The sequence below is a fragment of the Brassica oleracea genome, chromosome C2 (assembly GCF_000695525.1).
Source record: "Brassica oleracea var. oleracea cultivar TO1000 chromosome C2, BOL, whole genome shotgun sequence".
In the NCBI taxonomy this organism is placed as follows: domain Eukaryota; kingdom Viridiplantae; phylum Streptophyta; class Magnoliopsida; order Brassicales; family Brassicaceae; genus Brassica; species Brassica oleracea.
Window position 1 is genome coordinate 46,333,487 of NC_027749.1, and position 20,806 is coordinate 46,354,292.

The 20,806-nt window shown below is 36.8% G+C and overlaps 4 protein-coding genes and 1 pseudogene across 4 annotated transcripts in view; 2 read left to right on the plus strand and 3 right to left on the minus strand.

The window, feature by feature from the left end:
• The window catches only part of LOC106324401 (zinc finger BED domain-containing protein RICESLEEPER 1-like), a 3,704-nt gene extending 650 nt beyond the window's left edge, over positions 1-3,054 (minus strand). Inside the window, exons 1-3 of the mRNA XM_013762375.1 lie at positions 3,007-3,054; positions 2,846-2,932; positions 64-1,473 (exon numbers count right to left, since the gene is read on the minus strand). Coding sequence (XP_013617829.1) covers positions 64-1,473; positions 2,846-2,932; positions 3,007-3,054 — 1,545 coding nt within the window. The remainder of the gene's footprint in view (positions 1-63; positions 1,474-2,845; positions 2,933-3,006) is intronic.
• Positions 3,055-6,111: 3,057 nt separating this feature from the next.
• LOC106324402 lies at positions 6,112-6,567 on the minus strand. Its single transcript, XM_013762376.1, has one exon. It carries the CDS (start codon positions 6,565-6,567, stop codon positions 6,112-6,114), a length of 456 nt encoding a protein of 151 aa, XP_013617830.1.
• Positions 6,568-9,028: 2,461 nt separating this feature from the next.
• Positions 9,029-11,418, plus strand: LOC106324403 (annotated as a pseudogene).
• Positions 11,419-13,604: 2,186 nt separating this feature from the next.
• On the minus strand, positions 13,605-14,762 carry LOC106324404 (glutathione S-transferase T3-like). The gene is made up of 3 exons (XM_013762377.1): positions 14,450-14,762; positions 14,018-14,345; positions 13,605-13,674 (listed from the first exon to the last, which is right to left on the minus strand). Exons 1-3 carry the CDS (start codon positions 14,760-14,762, stop codon positions 13,605-13,607), a joined length of 711 nt encoding a protein of 236 aa, XP_013617831.1.
• Positions 14,763-18,019: 3,257 nt separating this feature from the next.
• LOC106324704 (UPF0301 protein Plut_0637-like) lies at positions 18,020-19,395 on the plus strand. The gene is made up of 2 exons (XM_013762671.1): positions 18,020-18,371; positions 18,464-19,395. The coding sequence occupies exons 1-2, from the start codon at positions 18,227-18,229 to the stop codon at positions 19,240-19,242; spliced, it is 924 nt and encodes a 307-aa protein (XP_013618125.1). The 5' UTR covers positions 18,020-18,226; the 3' UTR covers positions 19,243-19,395.
• Positions 19,396-20,806: the final 1,411 nt, after the last annotated feature.

The following is a 20,806-nucleotide window of genomic DNA, read 5'->3' on the forward strand; positions in this document are numbered from 1 at the left end:
TATGTAATCCATTCGGGATTTACAAGTTGCTGGATCTGAACTGTGGTAGCAGTACTCCAAAACCTTGAACTTTAGCCTAGGATCTAACACTGCTGCAATGGCTAAAATGTTGCTGTACTCTTCCCAGCACTTAACAAACTTCAACCTCATGGAAGCCACCATATCAGCAATCACCGTATCTTCATGGAACTCATTTGAACCCAACCAACTTTGAATTTTCCATACTTCCATGAAGTACAGATTCGCGGTAGGGTAAGAAGAGCCGGAAATGAGCCTTGTCATCTCATCAAACGGCTGTAACAAATCACAAATCAGCCTAGCTCTTAACCACTCAGACTCTGTAGGTAAGCTCTTGTAACTTGCTTCGATTTCTGCAAGATTCCTAAATGCGTCTTTGTAGTGAAGAACCCTAGACAGCATCAGATAGGTTGAGTTCCACCGCGTAGTGACATCCAAAACCAAACCACCTTTCTTAACAATCCCAAGAGTCTCCACACAGCCTTGAAACAACAACTCTCTAGACTCACTGACCTTGACATACTTAACGCTATCTCTGATCTTCTCCAAGGCGTCACTTATCACCGATAATCCGTCTTGGACAATGAGATTCAGAATGTGAGCAGCACACCTGATGTGAAACAAGTCTCCACTGCAGACTAAATCCTTTCTAAGTTGCCTCTTGAGAACTCCTTGCATGTTGTCATTAGAGGACGCATTGTCTACGGTTACTGTGAAGACCTTCTTCTGCAAGCCCCATTCTTTAATCAGCTCCATTAGTTTCATGGCAATGGCCAGACCAGAATGGGGTGGAGGGAAAGCGCAAAAGGAGAGGATCTTAGCTCTAAGGTTCCACTCAACGTCGACATAGTGGGCAGTAAGACAGAGATAACCTTCGATTATTATTGCTCTCCATAGATCCGTCGTTAGACAGATCCTACCCGGAACTTCACTCAACACCTGCCTGAGCTTCATTTTCTCCCTCTCAAAGATCTTAAAAACATCTGAAACCGCCGTGTTTCGACACCAGAACTCTATGGTCGGGTTGGCATAATGCAAAGCTTCTCGAACTCTTCTGTACTCAACAAAGGCGTAAGGTAGATCATGCTCGACAATAGCCACAACAATCATTTCTCGAAACACCAACTGATCGATCTTAGGACATGTGTTATTAGGGGTTTTAGGGCAGGTTCTTGAGTGGCGAAGAAGGGTATTGGTTCCACTTTTATGTAAGTCTAGGATGTAGAAGTGGTTACAGTAGTTGCAAACACATTTAAATTTTCCATCAGGCATCCTATCTCCTTCTATAGTAAAAATGTTCCAGCACTTAGAGTGTCTACGCTTGTGTTTACCTTTCACCTCGGCTGTACTCATCAGAGACTCGTCCACCACAGGATTGTTCTCATCCATTTCCTGTTCTGAATCCCCATTGTCACTCGCGTAGCCATCATCATTGTTCAAACTCAATGTATCCATCTGAAAGCAATTAAAGAAAAACATCAGAGAAACTTCTAGCATATTGATACAAAACCGACCTGAACCCGATGTGTTATATCCGAAAAACTCGACCCGAACGCCAATGGGTGCATATTGATACAAAACCGACCCGAACCCGATGTGTTATATCCGAAAAACCCGACCCGAACGCCAACGGGTGCCCGATATAACACATCAGGTTCGGGTCGGTTTTATATCACATCATAGAACCCATAAAGTAATCATATATCATTCGGATTCGGGTTATATCGGATCGGTTCGGATATACCAGAAATAAAATCTAAAATTTAAAAGTAAAACATAAGAAATATATATTTATTTATATATAATTAAGTATTTAAGGTTGTTATTTAAATTTTAAATACTTATTGTTTGATAACATATCAAAATAAATATGAAATTGAATATTTGAAGTATATATTCATGTTTCATATAATTATATTGTATATTATTTTGGATATTCGGATCGGTTTCTTCGGATATTTTTTTGGATTTTTTGGGTTTTTCGGTTTTTCGGGTTACCCGTTCGGGTTCGATTAATAACACTTCGGGTTCGGATATGTTTTGTACCACCTTACAAGATCCATTCGGATATTTTTTAATAAATTTAGTTAAGAAACCCTTAGATTTTATGCTCCATTGGGAGTTTCTTAATTAAGGTTTCTTAAGAAAAACAAATATTAAACATTGTTTTATTAAAATTAAAATTTTTTATTTTAAATAAAACATAGTAAAAGATAACATTTTAAACATAGATTTTTTTAAAAAAAAACATAAAAACAAAGATTAGTAAAATAAACGAGAATAATTTGAAAGAAGTATCCGAGTTCAATTGTTGTCTTCATCACGTCCAAATTTACGACATATATGTTCAACCAAATCAGCTTTCAGTTGTTGATGCATTTGTTTATCACGAATTCTTGTTCGAACACCCATCATATTGGCGATATTTGTAGGCATATCTATAGAATACGTGCATGAAATGAAATGTAAACGCAATATGTACACGGCAAAAACATATTTCAAATGTATTCTCATTTACACGCATGAGAGTAATGATCCTGTTCACTTTGGATTTATTTCTGGATTTGTAGAGTATATATATGAATATGATCACATTTAGTTTGATTAAGATTGAATCGGTTTAGGTCATCAAGATGTGAAAATCACATTGATAAACTTGCTCTAATTAGACAAGAAAAAATGGAAGATAAAATTCAATATATAACAATGTTGTTTAATTTATAATTTACAGATTTTGGGTAGACGATGTGCCAACTAGAGAAGTCAAAAGCAAAGAAGAAATGAAAGGAGACTACCCATAAAAGCCAATGTTTGAAAGCATACTTACATTGGAGAGTCTAAAGGGGCAGAACTTAGGCTTTCCTTTCCGACCATACTTCAAGACTTGAGCTCCTTTCTTCAACGAAATTAGAGCCTGCAAAATAAAGGCAGAGGCTTTTGAAAATCTTGTGTACCTGTGTTCATCAAGACATAGACATATGGAAGTACCTGTTTGATGTCTCGCTCGATGCTACCGTAGCTCACGGGATCAGCCATTCCATGAGAGAGGTTAAACCTAGATTCAGAAACCCTCTCCGATCGCAAAAGGGAGGAGCACCGTTCATCCTAAGCAAACAACACTAGGTGAAGTCTCCGCCTTTCTAACCATCAAATTCCGCTCTTTAACTAGTCCATCGGGACCGATCTCAGCCTCCAGTTTCTCTTACTCCTCTTAAGTAAGAGGAGTTTCTTAGATAATAATCATTTTTTTTTTAGTTACAATTATCTTAAGCAATCTACTTAAGAAACCCCGATAATGATGCTCTAAGCTCGTCACTCATAAACCCTACAAAGTAAACGTACATAAGTTTCTTGTTTCTTGATATATGAGCAAGAGAAAGACAAGAATGGTACCTTCAGAGACGGCTTTGATTTGGTTTAGAGCATCTTCTGCATTCTGCGGAGGGTGAAAAGCAGTTAGCTTGACGACCCGACCGAACCGAGTAAAGTCAGAAACTGAGCTTTCAACAGCCTCAACGTTCTGACCGATCTCATGGATGCCATGCACGTCGAACAGGGCGTATCCCGAGGATGATTCGTAGAGAGCATACATCGCCATTGAATTGTAGAGAGGAGAGATCAGAGAAACCTTAAGGTCCTTAACTTTTTTGAAAAGAGTCAAATATATACATGCAACCCCTAAACCCTAGCCGACTTTGGTTAGTTGGTTATGAGGCTGGCCCATTAACCTCAAATTTACAAATATTCTTCTTGCCTCGGTTAATGAAGTCATATGGTTTGATTTGATTGGTTCTGGAGAGTCGGTCAATTACTTGGGAAACGTGAGAACCACGCAACAAATTTTTTATTTTTTTTTGTAACGCTGAATCAATCTTGACAATAAGTTTGTTGGCTCCAGAGAGGTGAAAGCATGAGCCTGTAAAAAAAAACAGAGAAATTAAATGAAACCACAAGCCAGTAGGCATTGTGAATGAGGTAACATGGTATGAGCTTCCTGCTGAGGCATCACCAAAACAAAGAAAGCCCAGATCAGAAGGTCAATGAGCTTGAGCTTCGATCGAAAAGAATGTGATGAAGCCACACCGGTACATTGGATAATTCCCAGGCCTGCTTGGCTTTTTTCACAGGTGAAAAGCACATGACATATAGTTTCAGTAGCTGAACCACACGTCGTGCATGTTACACACTGCCACCGCTCCAGATAGCATCCTCCAACTAAAATGCTTGAGTTTAGGTGGTGCTTTAACCACGCAACAATTAATTTGCTATTATTTTGACCTTGATCCATTAAGTACTCAATGCTTGAGTGAATAAATGATTCTAAATATAGAGCACTAAAGCATAATTATATAAGAAGACACAAATAACTCTACTGCAATCATGTTCATTCTTCAAACTGAGGATTCCTCATTGTTTGTAGTTTTTAGATTGGTTTTTGGTTTTTGTTTTTCTAAAAACCATTTTTAATCCAATCAAGATTTTCAAAGAATAGATTTCCTAGAACGTAGGGAAACTAGTTTTTGCAAATAACTGTTTTTTTAACATAAAAACCCAAAAGTCAAGTTTTCATAGTTTTTCTACACTTGCTTACACGATGGTTTCCTTTTTATCTTTAAAAAAAATATTTTCTACTATAGTTATGTATTAATATAAGAAATTAAATAGAAATGATAATTACTTAAACGTGTTTGCATTTGGAAAAACAAAAACCAAAAACTTTCTAATTTTTTTTGCTTAAAACTTGTTTTTACATTTACTCTTATTACAAATAAAAATCATCAATCCAACAAAAATTACCGTAGGGTATTTAGAATAAATGTACATATAGAAAATGTTTATAATCCAACCCTGAGCACTTATACTTAAGGCATTTTCTAGCTATTGTTTGGAACATACATCTAACAAGAAACTGATGTAAATACAAAATAATTCAGATAAAATTAGAAAATTATCAATAATATAAATTTATTTATTTTAAGTTAGTCATTACAAAAAATTATATATATATTGTTAATAACTTTTTATTTTATGTAGAGAAATTAGATTTTTTTTCTTTTACTATTTTTACTATTTGACACCTATAAGTTCTATTTGTATTCTTTTGGTTTTACTTAATATTAACTAGGACTAGAACTAGTGTTTTTCTTTTAATATTTCATACTTATAAAATATATTTCCTATTCTTTAAAATTTTAATTAGTATTAAATAAGATTAGGAATATTTCCAATTTTCAAAATTTTACATAATAGTATTTTATATCTTACTTTTGCAGAAGAAATATTTATTATTAATAAATAAATATTCTACTATTAATAATATTCTGTTTTAATTAATTTTAAAATCAAAAACCAAAAACTAAAAACCAAAATCTAAAACAATCATTCATGTTTTTCAAAAAACTGAAATCTATTGCAAAATCAAAAACCAAAAACTAAAAACTAAAATCTAAAAACCAAAAACTAAAATCCAAAAACTAGAAACTAAAATCTAAAAACCAAGGAAACAATCATCACCTTAGTTGTATAACTTTAACCAAAACAAACAAACAAAAAATTATAGGGGTGGATGTTTAGGCATCCATCCCTAGGCCGATTTTTGAAAATCCTTTTAGAAAAATTGTTCCAATTATAATCGGTTTACTGCTTAAGTGAACACCTTGGCACCGGCCTCTATCTATTTTTTAGAACATTGGATTTCAGCTTCTACTTCTCGATTAATTGGAATCTTTTGCCCCAAAAGAAAATACTATGTTAATGAATTTACTGTAGATGAACGTGTACTTTTGTTACTTGATGGATTCACAACCTTCTTCAGTTCTTATAACTCTGAGTTGAGAACTAATCTCCAAAGAAACCTCTGTTCTTTTATTTCGGTTTACACTTGGACTATTTCTTTTGCTAAGAGAGAATAGAATAACCAAAGCAACCTCTGTTCTTACAATTTTCCAACATTTTAATGTATCGATTCATAACGACAAAAAAGAAACAAGGAACAACATGAAATCAACATATATATATATAGACTGTATCGAATAATTCTTAATTACACAACCTTTTAAAACAGTAAAATCGAAACATAGCACAACAACCACCTCATAGCTCGAGTTCCATATCGACGTCGTCGGGAAACCTAGGGACGATGGTGTCAATCTCGACTCGTATCCTCTCAATCTCGGGAGAATCAGACACGGACACGTGTTTCTTTAAATCCAAGAGATCTATAGTTAACGTGTGAACAATGTCAGAGTAAGAAGGGACTTGGATCATCTCAAGAATGTGAAAGACGTTGGATTTTATCTGATCCCTATCGCCACCGATGAGCCACTCTCTATCAAACTCGAGGGTTTCACTAAAGACTTGAGTTTCTAAGTCGCAGAGGTCTTCAAGAACGTCGTCTGAATCTGAGTCCGGTTCGGGGGCTCGCCTGTAAACCAATACGAAGTCGAAGACGAAGTTAGGGTTTGTGAGGTTGTGTTGCGTGTCGGTGAAGACTGGGTCGAAGGAGATGAAGGAGTCGGGTTCATCATCACAATACGCAAACCAGACCATGATACTGTTGTTGAATGAAAGATTGATGTAAGAGTTTTTTTTTTTGTCACTGGATTGATGTAAGAGTGTTTTAAACTATGAATCACGTGTTTAGTATTAGAGGTAGAGAGAAGTACATACTCATATTTATAGGTTTTTCAGTTTCCTTTTTTTTTTTTGTTAAGTTTATGCGTTTTCCTTTTTCTCTTATTTATATTTTTCCTTTTTTCATTTGTTTCCCTTTTCAAGTTTTGATTTTCCTTTTTTTCATTTTAACTAATTAACTTGGCTAAATATATATCAATGATATTAAATATTAATTTATTTCTGCTTTTTATATAAGACTTTGTTTTTAGTGACTTCGTGACTATTTTTAGTACACATTTTCATAAAATTTCTTTTACTTTTCAATATTAATGATATAAACTATTTGCTTTGCTTTGTGTTTTGTAAACTCTTTTTTTTTTTTTTGACTGAAAACCATCCCAAAGCCAATCTGAAATGCACAAAGCTCAACATAAATCAAATTATCCAATTCCAGTACAGTCTCGTTAAAGTTCTGTCAAAAGCGAATTAGCCTAAACTGAATCCAAAACTGAGCCCATTCTTATTTTCTTACCATATTTAACAATCAGGTTCTAACTCAAGTAGTCCTAGTGGAAGTACTACAAGCACTCCCTCTGGTTCTGCAGGTCCCACCGGGTCTAGTTTAAGTGGGAGCGAGAGCAGCGCCACAACAACAGTGGCAGAACTAGAGGGTGAGACTTCCGAAGAAGTCATGTCATTTATAATGAACCTTGAGAAGAAGCCCCCACCAAAGGAGGAATACAAGTCCTTCGAGAAACTAAGGGATACCATGGTAGCTTCTGCAACGGGTTACAGCCGAAAAGAAGAAAGGTTTCTTCTCTGGAGTTGAGGGAAAAATATCTGAAAATCATTAGTGCAACCCAAGGCAAGAAAGACGAGTCTGTGACAGTCACAGCTGAACAACGAACAGAGATTAAACAGACAATCACCAAACTAAATGGGAACAAGTCACAACCCAGTTCGTGGAGACTGAGGCTTCTTCAAATACTACAGTAGGTATAGACAAAGTTAAGCTAACTTGAGCTCAAAGGCATATCTACATTAATCAAAATAATTAAAAAAAAAACGTTTATGTTATCATTGCTAGCTAGTAGTTAGAGATTTTTGTTGGTTGTGAATAAAACCAAGATAAGTATAGGCCAATCGCAGATCTATGGAAGCAATGATTTTGTAAAAGTAAAGATAGATTGTAACCGCTCTCTTTGTAAACATTCATAAGTGAGTAGTGCTAAGCAAAAACATTTGAAAAAGCTTCATTAGAATAAGATGACAAGAGCGTTGAAAGATTAGAATTGCTAAGAACATGTAGTAAGTCCTTTTCAGAGATCCTTGATTGCATTGCATTAACAAAATATTGTGTTCTTCTACGATATTAAACTAAAGCTGTCTTAGTGTGCGTGTTCCTCTTTCACTGCAGCAAAATCAAGTCTAGTGATCTATCTTCATTGGTCCAATTAATGTTAACTGCAAGAATCACAAATCAGTGTTGGCCACTCAGATTGTGCTGATTAAAAACAAAGCAAGAAGCCATAATGTAATGAGATGCCAAAAGAAGGAACTGTTGGGTTTATACGTACTAACAGCATCAAGTCCAGCTAGTTTGGGCATAAACTGTCCGATATGGTCCTCTGCTGCTTGATCAGCCTTCAGAGTCTCACACTCGAAGGAAACAGATACTTTCTTCTTCCCGTGCTTTTCTTCGACTAGCCCTATCACACCTAAAAGATTCACACACCAAATAGGTTTTTATATTCAACTCATCCGCTTGTTGCCTCTGAAAAGCTATGAACTTTGTGACCTTCCCATTCCAGATTTAGTAAAACCAATCGCTTATCAAACGTTATTTCATATGTTTGTTCTGGCATAACATAAGCTAGACAAGGAAGACTTACCCATGAGCATGCTCAACATCATTAATCCGAGCGGCATCGTGGCCTCTGCATTCCACCACAACTGTTTGCTCCTTCTTACTCTTTTTTTTCAAGAAATGTCACGGGAAGAGAATCAGGATACAGTGGGTTTTGAAGTTAAGAGTTAAGTTTGATAAGGGACTGAAGTGATAAAAGTCATACATACATTGTAGTCTATGATGGTGAGCTTCATTAACCGATAATCCTCACCGCGGCTGCACTCAGTCTCACAAGCAAGTTCTTTGGATACATAAAAAAGAAAAAAAAAGATATTTCAATGGTATATTGTTAAAACATCATCTCCTTCTCTATGTTCCTAAACTAATAGACATACAAAGTTGTATACCATGTTCAACCACTGTCCTAGTATCAAAAAGCTGTAACTAGTGCAAAATTAAGTCTTTAATCTAATAAACTTGAGGACCAAAACAGATGTTACCAGTGCCATGGAGGCCATAACAGATGGAGAGAGGCATGTGAATGAAATGGCCAGAGATAGAACCACACGGCAATAAAGCTATTGATGCTACTCCTTCACTTCTCCTTCTCCTTCTCCTTCTTCCTTCACTTCTCCTTCTCCTTCTCCTTCTTCATTCTTCACTATCTTTCCTTCTGTTTCCTCATCTGCAATCACAACGACCATCAAACTAAAGAAAAGAACTGGGAGATGATGATAAAGTCTGAAACTTTACCCATTGTTGATAGAGAAACCAATGTCTCTGCTTCTACCCAGTGTTCAAAATCTCGCCATTTTTTTAGTAGTTCCATAGGCTAAACGTCAGCGTTTTGGGGTTTCTAACGACGTCGTTTCTGTGTGGATCGTTTAGTCTACTATTCACAAAGCAGGAACCTTTCTGCTCCGTAGTATCTTCTCCCTCCTTCTCTGCTGCACAGCCTCAGAACAAGTTTGTTTGCTTAGTTTAGTGAATCCTTTCGCCAAAGTTCTCAACTTTATGCTGAATTGGGAAGCCATTTCTCAGCTTTGTTCGTTATTCTTCTTGCTGAAAGAGTTTGTTCTCTCTGCTCATATGTTGAAATTGAAGTTGTAGATTGCTGCGTTTTGCTTGTTAACTGTGTATCTTCTGATCAGGTTAAATTCGTGGGAGATGTCTGGTTAAGTCCTGTCTCCATCACTGTTGCATCGAATCAACTGAATTGTGGATGTGTTATTCCATTAAAAGAGAGCAGTTGTGTCTGGAGAAGTTATCATTGGTCTTTGAGTCCACTCTTTAGACTTTGCTTTGACCATGAAGCTGAAACGAAGACGCCTAGTTCATGGTAGTGTAAAAATGGAGTCTTTTTCATTAGGAACAACGAGTATGTGTAGTGAAGCAGACAGAGTTGAAACTATGGCTTTGGATTTGGCATGTGGAATGAGTTTTCTAGATGGGTTAGAAGAGAAGCCTGAAGCGGGTAGGAGTAGGAGTAGGAGAAGAGATGTTATCAAAGAGACTTCTGAAACTCAGCAGGTCTGATAAACTCAGAAGCGCATCAGAGTTGTTTGATTCTATGAAAAGTTTGGGTTTACAACCCAACGCTCATGCTTGTAACTCTTTCCTCTCCTGCCTCTTGAGGAATGGAGATCTTCAGAAAGTCTTTACCGTCTTTGAGTACATGAGGACTAAAGAGAACGTCACAGGGCACACTTATAGCTTGTAGTTGAAAGCTGTTGCAGAAGCTAAGGGATGTGATTCTGCACTAGGTGCGTTTAGAGAGCTAGAAAAGGATCCAAAACATAAGAGTTGTTTCAATGTGATTCTATACAACACGGTGATTTCTCTCTGTGGACGGGTAAACAACGTGTATGAGACAGAGAGAGTGTGGAGAGTTATGAATAGTGATGGTCTAATTGGAACAAAGGTTACATGTTCTCTTCTTGTAAGCATCTTTTGTTCGGTGTGGGAGAAGTGAGTTAGCGCTTGATGCATACGATGAGATGGTTAACAACAACATATCTCCTAGAGAGGATGCTTTGTATAAGCGCATGTACAAAGGAAGATCAGTGGAGCTTGGCGTTAAAGATCTTTCAAAGTATGTTAAAGAAAGGCATGAAGCCTAATCTCGTAGCCTGCAATGCTTTGATAAACACGCTAGGAAAGGCGGGGAAAATTGGTTTGGTGTTTAAGGTTTACAGTGTTGCAAAGTCTTTAGAGCATAGACCTGATGAGTACACGTGGAACGCGCTGCTCAACAGATACGAAGATGTTCTTCAGCTGTTTGATATGATAAGAAGCGAAAGCCTGTGTGGTGTAAATGGATACCTGTACAACAGAGCGTTGATGTCTTGCCAAAAGCTTGGTTGTTGGGAGAAAGCTGTGAAGCTTTTGTATGAGATGGAAGGTTCGGGGTTAGCAGTTTCAACTCCATCATACAATCTGGTGATAAGCGCTTGTGAGAAGTCAAGGCAGTCTAAAGTTGCGTTGCGAGTATATGAGCATATGGTTCAAAGGGAGTGTAAGGCAGACAAGTTTACGTATCTGTCGCTTGTAAGGAGTTGTATTTGGGGTTCTCTTTGGGATGAGGTTAAAGATATACTCAAGGTATGATGAGTCTTGTGTAGATTCTTTGTGCGTTTAGAAGAGATTTAATGGTGATGTTGTTTTTGTTTCTTGAACAGAAAGTGGAACCAGATGTGTCGCTTTACAACGCAGCTATACATGGGATGTGTTTAAGACGTGAGTTCAAGTTTGCAAAGGAGTTGTATGTGGAAATGAGGGAGATGGGTTTAGAACCGGATGGTAAAACTCGAGCTATGATGTTACAAAACTTGAAGAGATACTAAAAGTTTAAGGTGATAGTGCTTGTGGATATTCATATACTTGTTCTTTGTAATGCCCAGTATCTTAAGACAATATGATTAAATATCCACTGAAAATAGAAGATTGATTTTTCATTTTTAAGCTGAAAATTTTAGCCAATTGTTAGTTTTTTACATCAAATTTTTATTTTATTATTCAGACAACTAACAAAAAAAACATTTCTCAACAATAAGATCTATCAGTCATGGCCAAAACAATGGGTGAGGTTGCAGCTCCGTTGAGAAATTGTGTCATTCTTCCGGTTGTATTAGAGCATGTTTATTACTAAAACCCATGATCCCTTCTCCTATGGTTATTAGTGATTTTTAAACTATTAAAGTTAACATAAGAGACTTTGGTAAGAAACACATAATTTAAGTGGTTTATTGGTAATTTCTTAATTAAGGTTCTTAACAATAAAAAAATATTAAACTTATTTTTAAACATAAAATTTTAACAAAGATTAAATTTATTTATTAAATAAAACAAAAAACATAACATTTTAAACATAGATTTTAAAATACAAACATAAAAACATATATTACTAAAACAAACAATAATAATTTCAAAAAGGCATCGAAGCTCAGTTGTTGTCTTGATCACGTCCAAATTTACTATATATATGTTCAACCAAATCATCTTTCAGTTGTTGATGCGCTTGTCTGTCACGAATTCTAGTTCGAACACCCATCTGATTGGGGATATTTGTAGGGATATTGATAGAATAGGTGAGATCGACATGTGAACTTCCGCTGCCTTCTCCTTGTTGAAAATCTGAAACATCATATTGATTGTATTCATCTCGTTCGTCTTCTACTATCATATTATGGAATATGATACATGCTCTCATGATCTTCCCCATCTTGACTTTATCCCAAGAAAGTGATGGATTTTTAACAATGGCAAATCAAGCTTGCAAAACTCCGAAAGCACGCTCGACATCTTTTCGGAAAGCTTCTTGACGTTGCGCAAATAAAACGGCTTTCGGCCCTTGTGGAATCGGAATAGATTGGATAAAAGTTGCTAATTTTGGATAAATACCATCGGTGAGATAGTAAGCCAAATGGTACTCTCTTTCGTTGACCGAGAAATTCACTTGCGGGGCTTGACCATTTATTATGTCATCAAAAACAGATGAGCGATCAAGAACATTAATATCATTTAAGGTACCTGGAGGTCCAAAAAACGCATGACATATCTAGAGATCATATGAAAAAACCGCCTCTAAAACGATTGTGGGTTTTCCCGAACCAAGAGAATATTGCCATTTCCAAGCGGTGGGACAATTCTTCCACTCCCAATGCATACAATCAATGCTTCCTATCATCCCGGGAAATCCACGAAGCTCTCCAATATGAAGTAGACGTTGAAGATCAGCCGGTGTTGGTCTTCTTAGGTACTCATCGCCGAAAAAATTTATTATTGCTTCCACAAAATTTTCCACACATAATCGAGCAGTGATTGCACCGAGCCTGAGGTATTCGTCGACCGCATCAAGCCTAGAACCATATGCCAACACACGAATAGTTGTTGTACATTTTTGCAGTTTAGAGAGACCAAGACTTCAGATACCGTCCTTCTTTTGACGAAAGAACTGAACTTCATTGGAGAGGCGATCAACAATATGCATGAACAATGGCTTGTTCATTATAAATCGTCGCCGGAATAGATTTTCGGGATATGTTGGGGTGTCACTGAAATAATCATTCCATAACGGGAGATGGCCTTCTTCACGATTTCTTTCGATAAAAACTATTTTTTTCCTTGTCTTCCTTTCATCTTCTTGATCACCATAAACATTGCACAAATTTTCAAAAGTTTGATCGAAATATTGATCGAAAGTTTCATCAATAGACTCATCCTTATTGTGATGAGAAGAAGAATCCATGAGAGGTTTGTTTTAGATTCTTGTTTACAAAATGGAAATTGTTTCACGTAAGGAAACAGAAAGGAGAGAATGAGAGAATGTGAGATTAAAGAGAGAGAGAGAATGTAGAGAAGAATGTGAGATGACAATGGCTTGTGATTTATTATTGTGATTTATATAACAACAACAACAAGATGAGTGTGTTTGTGATCATAATGTCTCGGATATATAACAACAACAACACTCTCTCACTCTCCTGACACAACACAACAACAAGATTACAAGAAGACAACAACAACAACCCGTGAACAACAAGAAGACAACAACAACAACAACAACAACCCATGAACCTCTGTGATGACAACAACACCAACCAGAAACCACAACCCCTTAACCTCACATTGTCTCTGTCCAAACCAACCCGTGACCAAACCTCACATTGTCTCTGTCCAAAGCAACCTGTGACCTGCAAGATGAAGAATAAGACACAGTCAAGAAGTGGAACACGTTCAAACACATTGAACTAGAAACTTTGAACATTTTAACCATGAAACTGTCAACTACATTTTAAACTTAAATATGAAACAGAACAAGAAACTTAAACATGGAACAAAGCTTAAACATGAAACATAGCTTAAACTTAAACATGAAACATAGCTTAAACTTAAACATGAAACTAATTTGACAACAAGTTACTTATGAGCTTCTTCTCGAGGGCTTCTTCATACTCAGCTAGAGGTTCTTTCTTTCCAATAAGACTGTCTAGGAGACTCATCTTAGACAACCTTTCTTAGGCGGCCAAATCCTACTGTTTGATTGTCCACATTTTCTGAAACTCATTCATAGTATTCTCGTCTACCACCGGCTTCTTAGCACTCATCTTTGCGGCCTTCACACCCGGGGGACGCTCGGAGCAAGTTGCTTGAGAGCTAGAGGAATCTGCACCGTCCTCACACTTCCTCTTCTTTGAGCTCCCTTCGTTTTTACCAGTAGCAAGGTCGCACCACTTCTGGTCATGTCGCAGTTCCTTCCAAGTGTGTTCAAGAGTAAATCTCTTCTTGTAGTTGTAGAATATTTGATGAACAAGCTTGAGAACACCAGTCTCATTCTGGCCGCTTGTTTTCTCTCTAGTAGCAGCTTCGTACAAGCCACAGAACTTTGACACAAGGTCATTGATCTTGGGCCATCGTTGCTTGCAATGGCTTGCCTCTCTCTCTCTTCGCAGCCAGCAACCAGAGGACTTGCAGCGAAGTAGGCAGCAATCCTTTTCCAAAAACCGGAGGATTTTTGCTCGTTGCCAACCACCGGATCATTGCTCGTGTTTAACCACGAACTGATCAGGACAACGTCATCCGTTGGTGTCCATTTCTGTTGTTTTCTACGCTCTGCAGCAATGTCTCCGTCATAGTTTGAAGCTTCGGTTCCTAGACTGCCTTGAAATGGAACTTGTGATGAAGATAGTTCAACACTATCTTCATTCTTACCAAAGGAAAGAGTTTGTTGACTAAGTAGTTCAACAAACTTTGAGTGGAAAGAAAATGAATAAGAATCCATTTTAGAAGAGAGGCAGAAAGTAGAAATAAAAGAAGAAAAGTGGGAAAGTGGGAAGAGGAACACGTTTTCAAGACAGAGGAGAAGGCACGTTTTTTATAGATAGAAGAATCATATCATGGCATTGATCACAACCAAGCTGTCGGAGTGGACATTTATCTAACACAATCAACACAACACACCATTGATTTCTATCTACCCAAAGCCAAAGCTATTTATTACCAAACCCAACCGTAATCTAACATTGAGCAGAGCAATTTATTACAAAACCTAACACTAACCACCAACGAGTACAATGCTTTAAACAGAGCAAAGAGATAGGTTTTACCTCTATGAAGAATCGTAGGCCTTTTGTGTGAAAAAGTTGTGTGATGCGTCTTGATCAAACCACCTAAACACCAAAACAAACCGAAACAAATCACACCAAATTTGAGAATTTATATATTAAAATTGACGATGAACAAGCAGTAAAATATACCTTAACCCAGACAGACACAATATGTCTCCGACAGCCTCTTGATCAATCCACCTCGACAAAAAACAGACACAAACAAATAAAAAAAATTCTGATTTTTGTATTACAAATTGACAATTAACAGAAAGCGAACCTGTGTGATGCCTCTCGATCAATTCCACTATAAAAACAACAAATCAAAGCAAATCAGAGGTTTTATTAAGATTGACGATGAAGAATCTAAAGACATGCATGCAGCTTTACCTTTCGATTCGCCTCAACCGCAACAGTCGCCAGTATAGATCGTCTCAGAGAGCCACCGATAGAGTGAGATGTCACCGTTTCTCGCCATTTTCCAAGGTCGAGAAGAGCTACCGATAGAAAGGTCACGGTTTTCCTTCGTCGCCGAGACCCACCGATAGAGCCGTCGTCGTTCCGTCGAGGAGAACCACAGAGAGGAAGAGAATCGCCATCGAATCGCCTTTCGCCAAGGGAGATAAGAGAAACCGAAAGAGAGAAAGAAGAAAAAAAAAAAAAAAGATGAAACGGTCGTGATTTCTCCTCTCCCCATTAGAAATGCGACACCTGGCTCTAAGGACCCGTGCCTTCACGCTCCTAATTAAAGGACACACCTTGCTTTAATCACATTTTTCATTTAATTTAAATACCCATTAAGGCATTAATGTTAACAATCCCTCTTAAGGGACACCAATAAACATGCTCTTACGTTCACTTTTTTTACCTAGAAACAATATTTTTTTATGGTATATTGTTAATTTGTGCATTCTTTTTGTATTTTGGCCCGAATGTCTCTAAACTATTTTATTTCTATATCAAAAGTTATACTTTTTTCTATAAAGAGTCAACTGATTTTGGCTCCTGTAATTATTAACTAGCGAAAACTCAAGATTTTGTTCTAGTTTAATCAATAACTAGTTTTCTTTTTGTATTTTCTTGTTTAGTTAACGAAAGAATATAAGTTAAAGAAAAATAAGTATATAATACAAATATTATAATCAAATATTTAAAGAACCTACATAATTTTTTTTATTTGGAAAATTTATCATGAACACCAAATAGTTGTATGTATATAGTATATTAGCTATAAATTGATATAAATCAGTAATTCTTGTACCATACAAGTTTTGAATGTCCAATTTTTTTTTTTAATGTGCACATAATAGTACAAATATTCGATGGACTCGCATTGACATCTCCTAAAAGTAATTAATAGATTCTGAACGGGCTCAGTTGAAGTTACCAGCCCGTTTTGGATTTGGGTCAAAAGACTCAAAACCACCAGCCTGATTCTCCACATAGATCAGTGATAATGAGCAAAACCTTGTCACGCTCGTAACCAGTCTTAGAAATTAGAATGATTCAGAGCGGGTTAATGGTGAAGGAGTGAAAATTGTTTATGAAAATATAAACAAAATTATTGAGGACCTCTTTGAATGCTTCAATGGTAAGATAAACAAAACATAACCAATTGGTGGTGGGCCTGGTGGCCTAATGGTTCTTGTGAAGGATCTGCTCTAAAGGTTCTAACCAGGGATCAATTTTTTCGAGCGTAAAATTATCTTGGTAGTCTAATCTAACCTCCAGATACTAGCGAGCAAGTTGCTTCTGGATAATCTGCTTAGGGTATTGTTTGTGATTCAAGAATTTGGTCAAACCTACATTGTCAACATCGTTAGGTATATATCAGCAGTGTTCTCAAGCCCATATAGTTGTAGTTCATTTTTCAAATGTCCACAAAGATGGTTTTATCCATGTAGTCACAAGATTCAACGAGTTTGGGTGATGTATACACTGGATAATTAATTAATCTTGAGATGGACTTGATCTTGGAATACTACCTCCAGATTCTTAGTCCCCAAAACAGGTTCTTCTAATCAATCAGGAAGTTCCTGTAACAAGAGAAGATCAAACATTAGACGTTCAACCATCATGGAACCTCACAGTGACTCAGTGAGTATTAGTGATAATCATAATTTCGTGAAAAAACGTTATACAAACCTTATGGTTAGGCGATCCGTAGAACTTGACTTGTATAAGGCTGATGACATTGACAACTACTGGGGATCAATTTTGCAATGATGTCATGTAAATGGACCTCATTAAGTAGTGATGTCAACTGATGCTCAGTTTTGTAATGATGTCAACGAACGTCACCAAGTAGGTGGTCCTTTGTAACTTTGTAAGAAAATATTAAACAAAACTTATGGTTAGGTGATGCTTAAAGCTTTGAATTGTAAAAGTCTTAATGACAATTCTACTGGTCATTTTTGTCACGTAAAATGGACGTCAGTGCCATGACGTATTTGCTGGTGTGGTGATATGTACTATTTACTCTTGGACGATCTAAGTAGTTGTTAAATTGATGATTAGATAGTCAAAATAGTACAAACTCGTGGGGTTTATTTTATTACAGAACTCAATGTCTAAATGATTTTGAGTTGATGTTAATTTCCTTTTTGAAAAAGAGGACCACCTTTGATTTTTTCAAATTTATCCGCTATAGTTTTATGTGGTTGTAAATGGACTTTGAACATACATAAAACAAGGTCAAAAGGCTCATTAGATTATTGAATGGACTATCCTATCATCTAGTTGGTGGCTATAGTAAATGTATGTCCTTTTCGTTTCCGACACACAAGTGGCTAAGTAACTACAAAGATGATTGGCTACCACTTCATCCAAAAAGTTGATAGAAGTTTTGTCTCTTATCTAATATTCAAAGGCGTGTGCACATGTCCAGTAATGTTATAGGGGGGTTGCACATGCACCCATTATCTTTTCAAATTCAAAAATAATCCATTTCTTCACTAATTTTCACATGCATCTATTGCAGTTTTTAAATTTATTACTAATTATACTATTATGTGCACTAATTAAAAAGCACGCAACCAAACGAATTAGGCCTCTTTATATATAGATGTATTTTTATGCTCTCTGTCTTGTCTTCAGAGGAACTAAAGTGAATTGAGTCAGAAAAAAGAAAGAGGGTAACATGGATGCTTGTTTTCTTACCTCAAGATCAATCTCTGGTGTTAAAGATATTGTCCCGTTCACCAAAGCCAGAATCTATTCTTTCCCCAAGAGAAGCTCCGGCAAGTTCCTCACCAGGAAGGTTGCTGCTCCCATCTCTGTAAAATGTAAGTAAGATCTAAGTTTGTGAACTTTCTTGCCTTAGAAGTTAAAAGATTGTAGAAGTTTCAAGGCTGATGAGAGTCTTTTTCTTGAATAGGTTCTCTTTCGGATTCATGGAAGCCATTGGAGAGTGATACTGATCTCATCAAGGATTGTGTCAACAAATCTAAAGCAGATGCTGACTGGAAAGAGTTCAGGGCAAGGCTCGTAGCTGGGGAGCAAGCTGCAACCTCCGACATGGTGGTGGACTATCCATCATCAACGTCCTCACGGATCACACTTGGAGACAAATGGGCACACAAGATCAGCGAGCCAGAGCCAGGATGTCTCCTAGTTGCAACTGAGAAGCTAGACGGAGACCACATCTATGAAAAGACTGTGGTCCTTATCCTCTCTGTTGGACCCTCAGATACTATAGGAGTCATCCTCAACCGTCCATCGCTGATGTCAATCAAAGGGACAAAGTCAACTGTCTTAGACAAGGCGGGAACGTTTTCAGACAAGAGACTCTTCTTTGGTGGACCTTTGGAAGAAAGGTTGTTCTTGGTGAGTCCAAGAAACGGCGAAGACAACGAGGTTGAGAAGAGTGGAGTGTTCAGACAAGTCATGAAAGGATTGTACTACGGGACGAAAGCGAGTGTAGGATTGACTGCAGAGATGGCGAAGAGGAAGTTGGTGGGAAGAAGTGAGGTAAGGATCTTTAATGGGTACTGTAGTTGGGAAAAAGAGCAGTTGAAAGCAGATGTGTTGAGAGGATATTGGACAGTGGCTGCATGTAGCTCAAGTGTTGTTGAGCTTGGTTCAGCTGTTCAAAGTCATGGCCTTTGGGATGAGGTTGTTGGGCTTATTGGTCCTCAAACTGGCTCTGTTATCTAAACTGTGTTTAGTGTAATGAGTTTCTAACTAGGTAGTTTATGTCAGTGAGTCATGACTATATTGTGTATGTTTTATTAGGGTATGAATTGAGGATTCATCACTAGGTGTTTTTGTAACATACTTCTGAACAACTTAATAAAAAATGAATTTACACAGTAAGTTACTTTTGAATAACTTAATTGCAATAACTTAAAACTTGTTGTTATTAATGCCTCACCCTATATATTATAACCTTGTTGTCATGTCATATTGCAAACCATCCAAGAATCTTAAAGAGAAAAAGAAGAACGAAACACATATCTGAGAGATGGAACAAACATCAAAAGCATTAGTCTTCTTAGCAACAGTTTTATGTGTTGCGGTTTTGGTCACTCCAGGAGCAGCTCACGATCAGGCACCTACTTTTCCTGTCGACGTGCATAAATGATGGTAATCTCTCTTTAACGTCAATGGATGTGTACTCCAACTCTTCCAATCAGTTTGTTAAGGTGTCTTGTCTTCCAGCTTAAAACTAATTAACAATAAATGGATTAGCCCATTCCTCTTGTATAATATTCATGTCCAAGTGAAACTCCCAATTTTTAGATCGGACGAACTTGGGGTTTAGTCGGTTCAAGATCGATCGGTTTTTTTTTGGGCCCGGCTGATTTCGGGTTTGGGATGGGAGCGTGTGTTCGTGCTCTGATACCATGTTAAGTTTTTGTGCTTTTAATTTAAAACCAATTGGCAAGAATATAAAGCTCTCATATTGGAAGTTTCACTAGAAAAATAATATATAAGGAACATGAATCAATCCACTTATCGCCAATTTATTTTAAGTTAAAAGCCTAAAATGCTTAACATAATATCAGAGTCCGAACACATGCTCCCAATTCCCTAAACCAAAATTGGCCAGGCCCAAAAAGACTCGATCGATCTTGAACCGGCTTGACCTCAAAATTAGAATAATTATCGAGATTAATAGTAAAGAAACCATCATTTTGAAGGAGTATGTGAAAATATAAAACTCTCACATTAGGAGTTTCACTAAGACATGAATAATATATTAAAACATGGATCAAGTTTGCCCGGGCTACGCCCAAAATTTCTATTCATGTTTTAATTAAGGGGTTTTTGCCAAAACTAACCCACAACTTGATTTTAACCCCAAACCTATACCCAAACTTGAATCAAATGCAAAACTAACCTAAAAGCCTAGTGAGATTACAGCTCAGCCCCTTGTGACCAAACAAAAAAACAGAAGCCATTTTTACGAATATAGCCCTAGTAAATCGTCTGAGTCGTCTGAGATGTTGGTTGTCGTCTGGACGACTGAAGTGTAAGTCGTCTGGTACCGGTTTATTTTAAAAATAATTTATAAATCTTGTAAAAAAATATTTTGATGCGTGAAAAATAAAAATCAAGTAATTATAAACAGTTTTAAGTGATATAAATTAAGATATGATAAAATTGATTTGTTTTGAAGATAGATGAGTGGAAGTAGTGAATCATGAAATACTTTGGTTTAGGAGTTTGGCAAACATATGTTGTAGTATTGTATGTATTGTTAGGGTTAGATTTTGGA

What these genes read in the sequence shown, in the direction of transcription:
- LOC106324402 (XM_013762376.1), bottom strand. Translation starts at nt 6,567, where the DNA reads ATGGTCTGGTTTGCGTATTGTGATGATGAACCCGACTCCTTCATCTCC.
- LOC106324404 (XM_013762377.1), bottom strand. Translation starts at nt 14,762, where the DNA reads ATGGATTCTTATTCATTTTCTTTCCACTCAAAGTTTGTTGAACTACTT. An exon ending in TGCTGCCTACTTCGCTGCAA is followed by an intron (nt 14,346 to 14,449) that starts GTCCTCTGGTTG and finishes GCTTGTACGAAG; the next exon opens with CTGCTACTAGAGAGAAAACA. An exon ending in AAAATGTGGACAATCAAACA is followed by an intron (nt 13,675 to 14,017) that starts GTAGGATTTGGC and finishes TTCATCTTGCAG; the next exon opens with GTCACAGGTTGCTTTGGACA.
- LOC106324704 (XM_013762671.1), top strand. Translation starts at nt 18,227, where the DNA reads ATGGATGCTTGTTTTCTTACCTCAAGATCAATCTCTGGTGTTAAAGAT. An exon ending in TGCTCCCATCTCTGTAAAAT is followed by an intron (nt 18,372 to 18,463) that starts GTAAGTAAGATC and finishes TTTCTTGAATAG; the next exon opens with GTTCTCTTTCGGATTCATGG.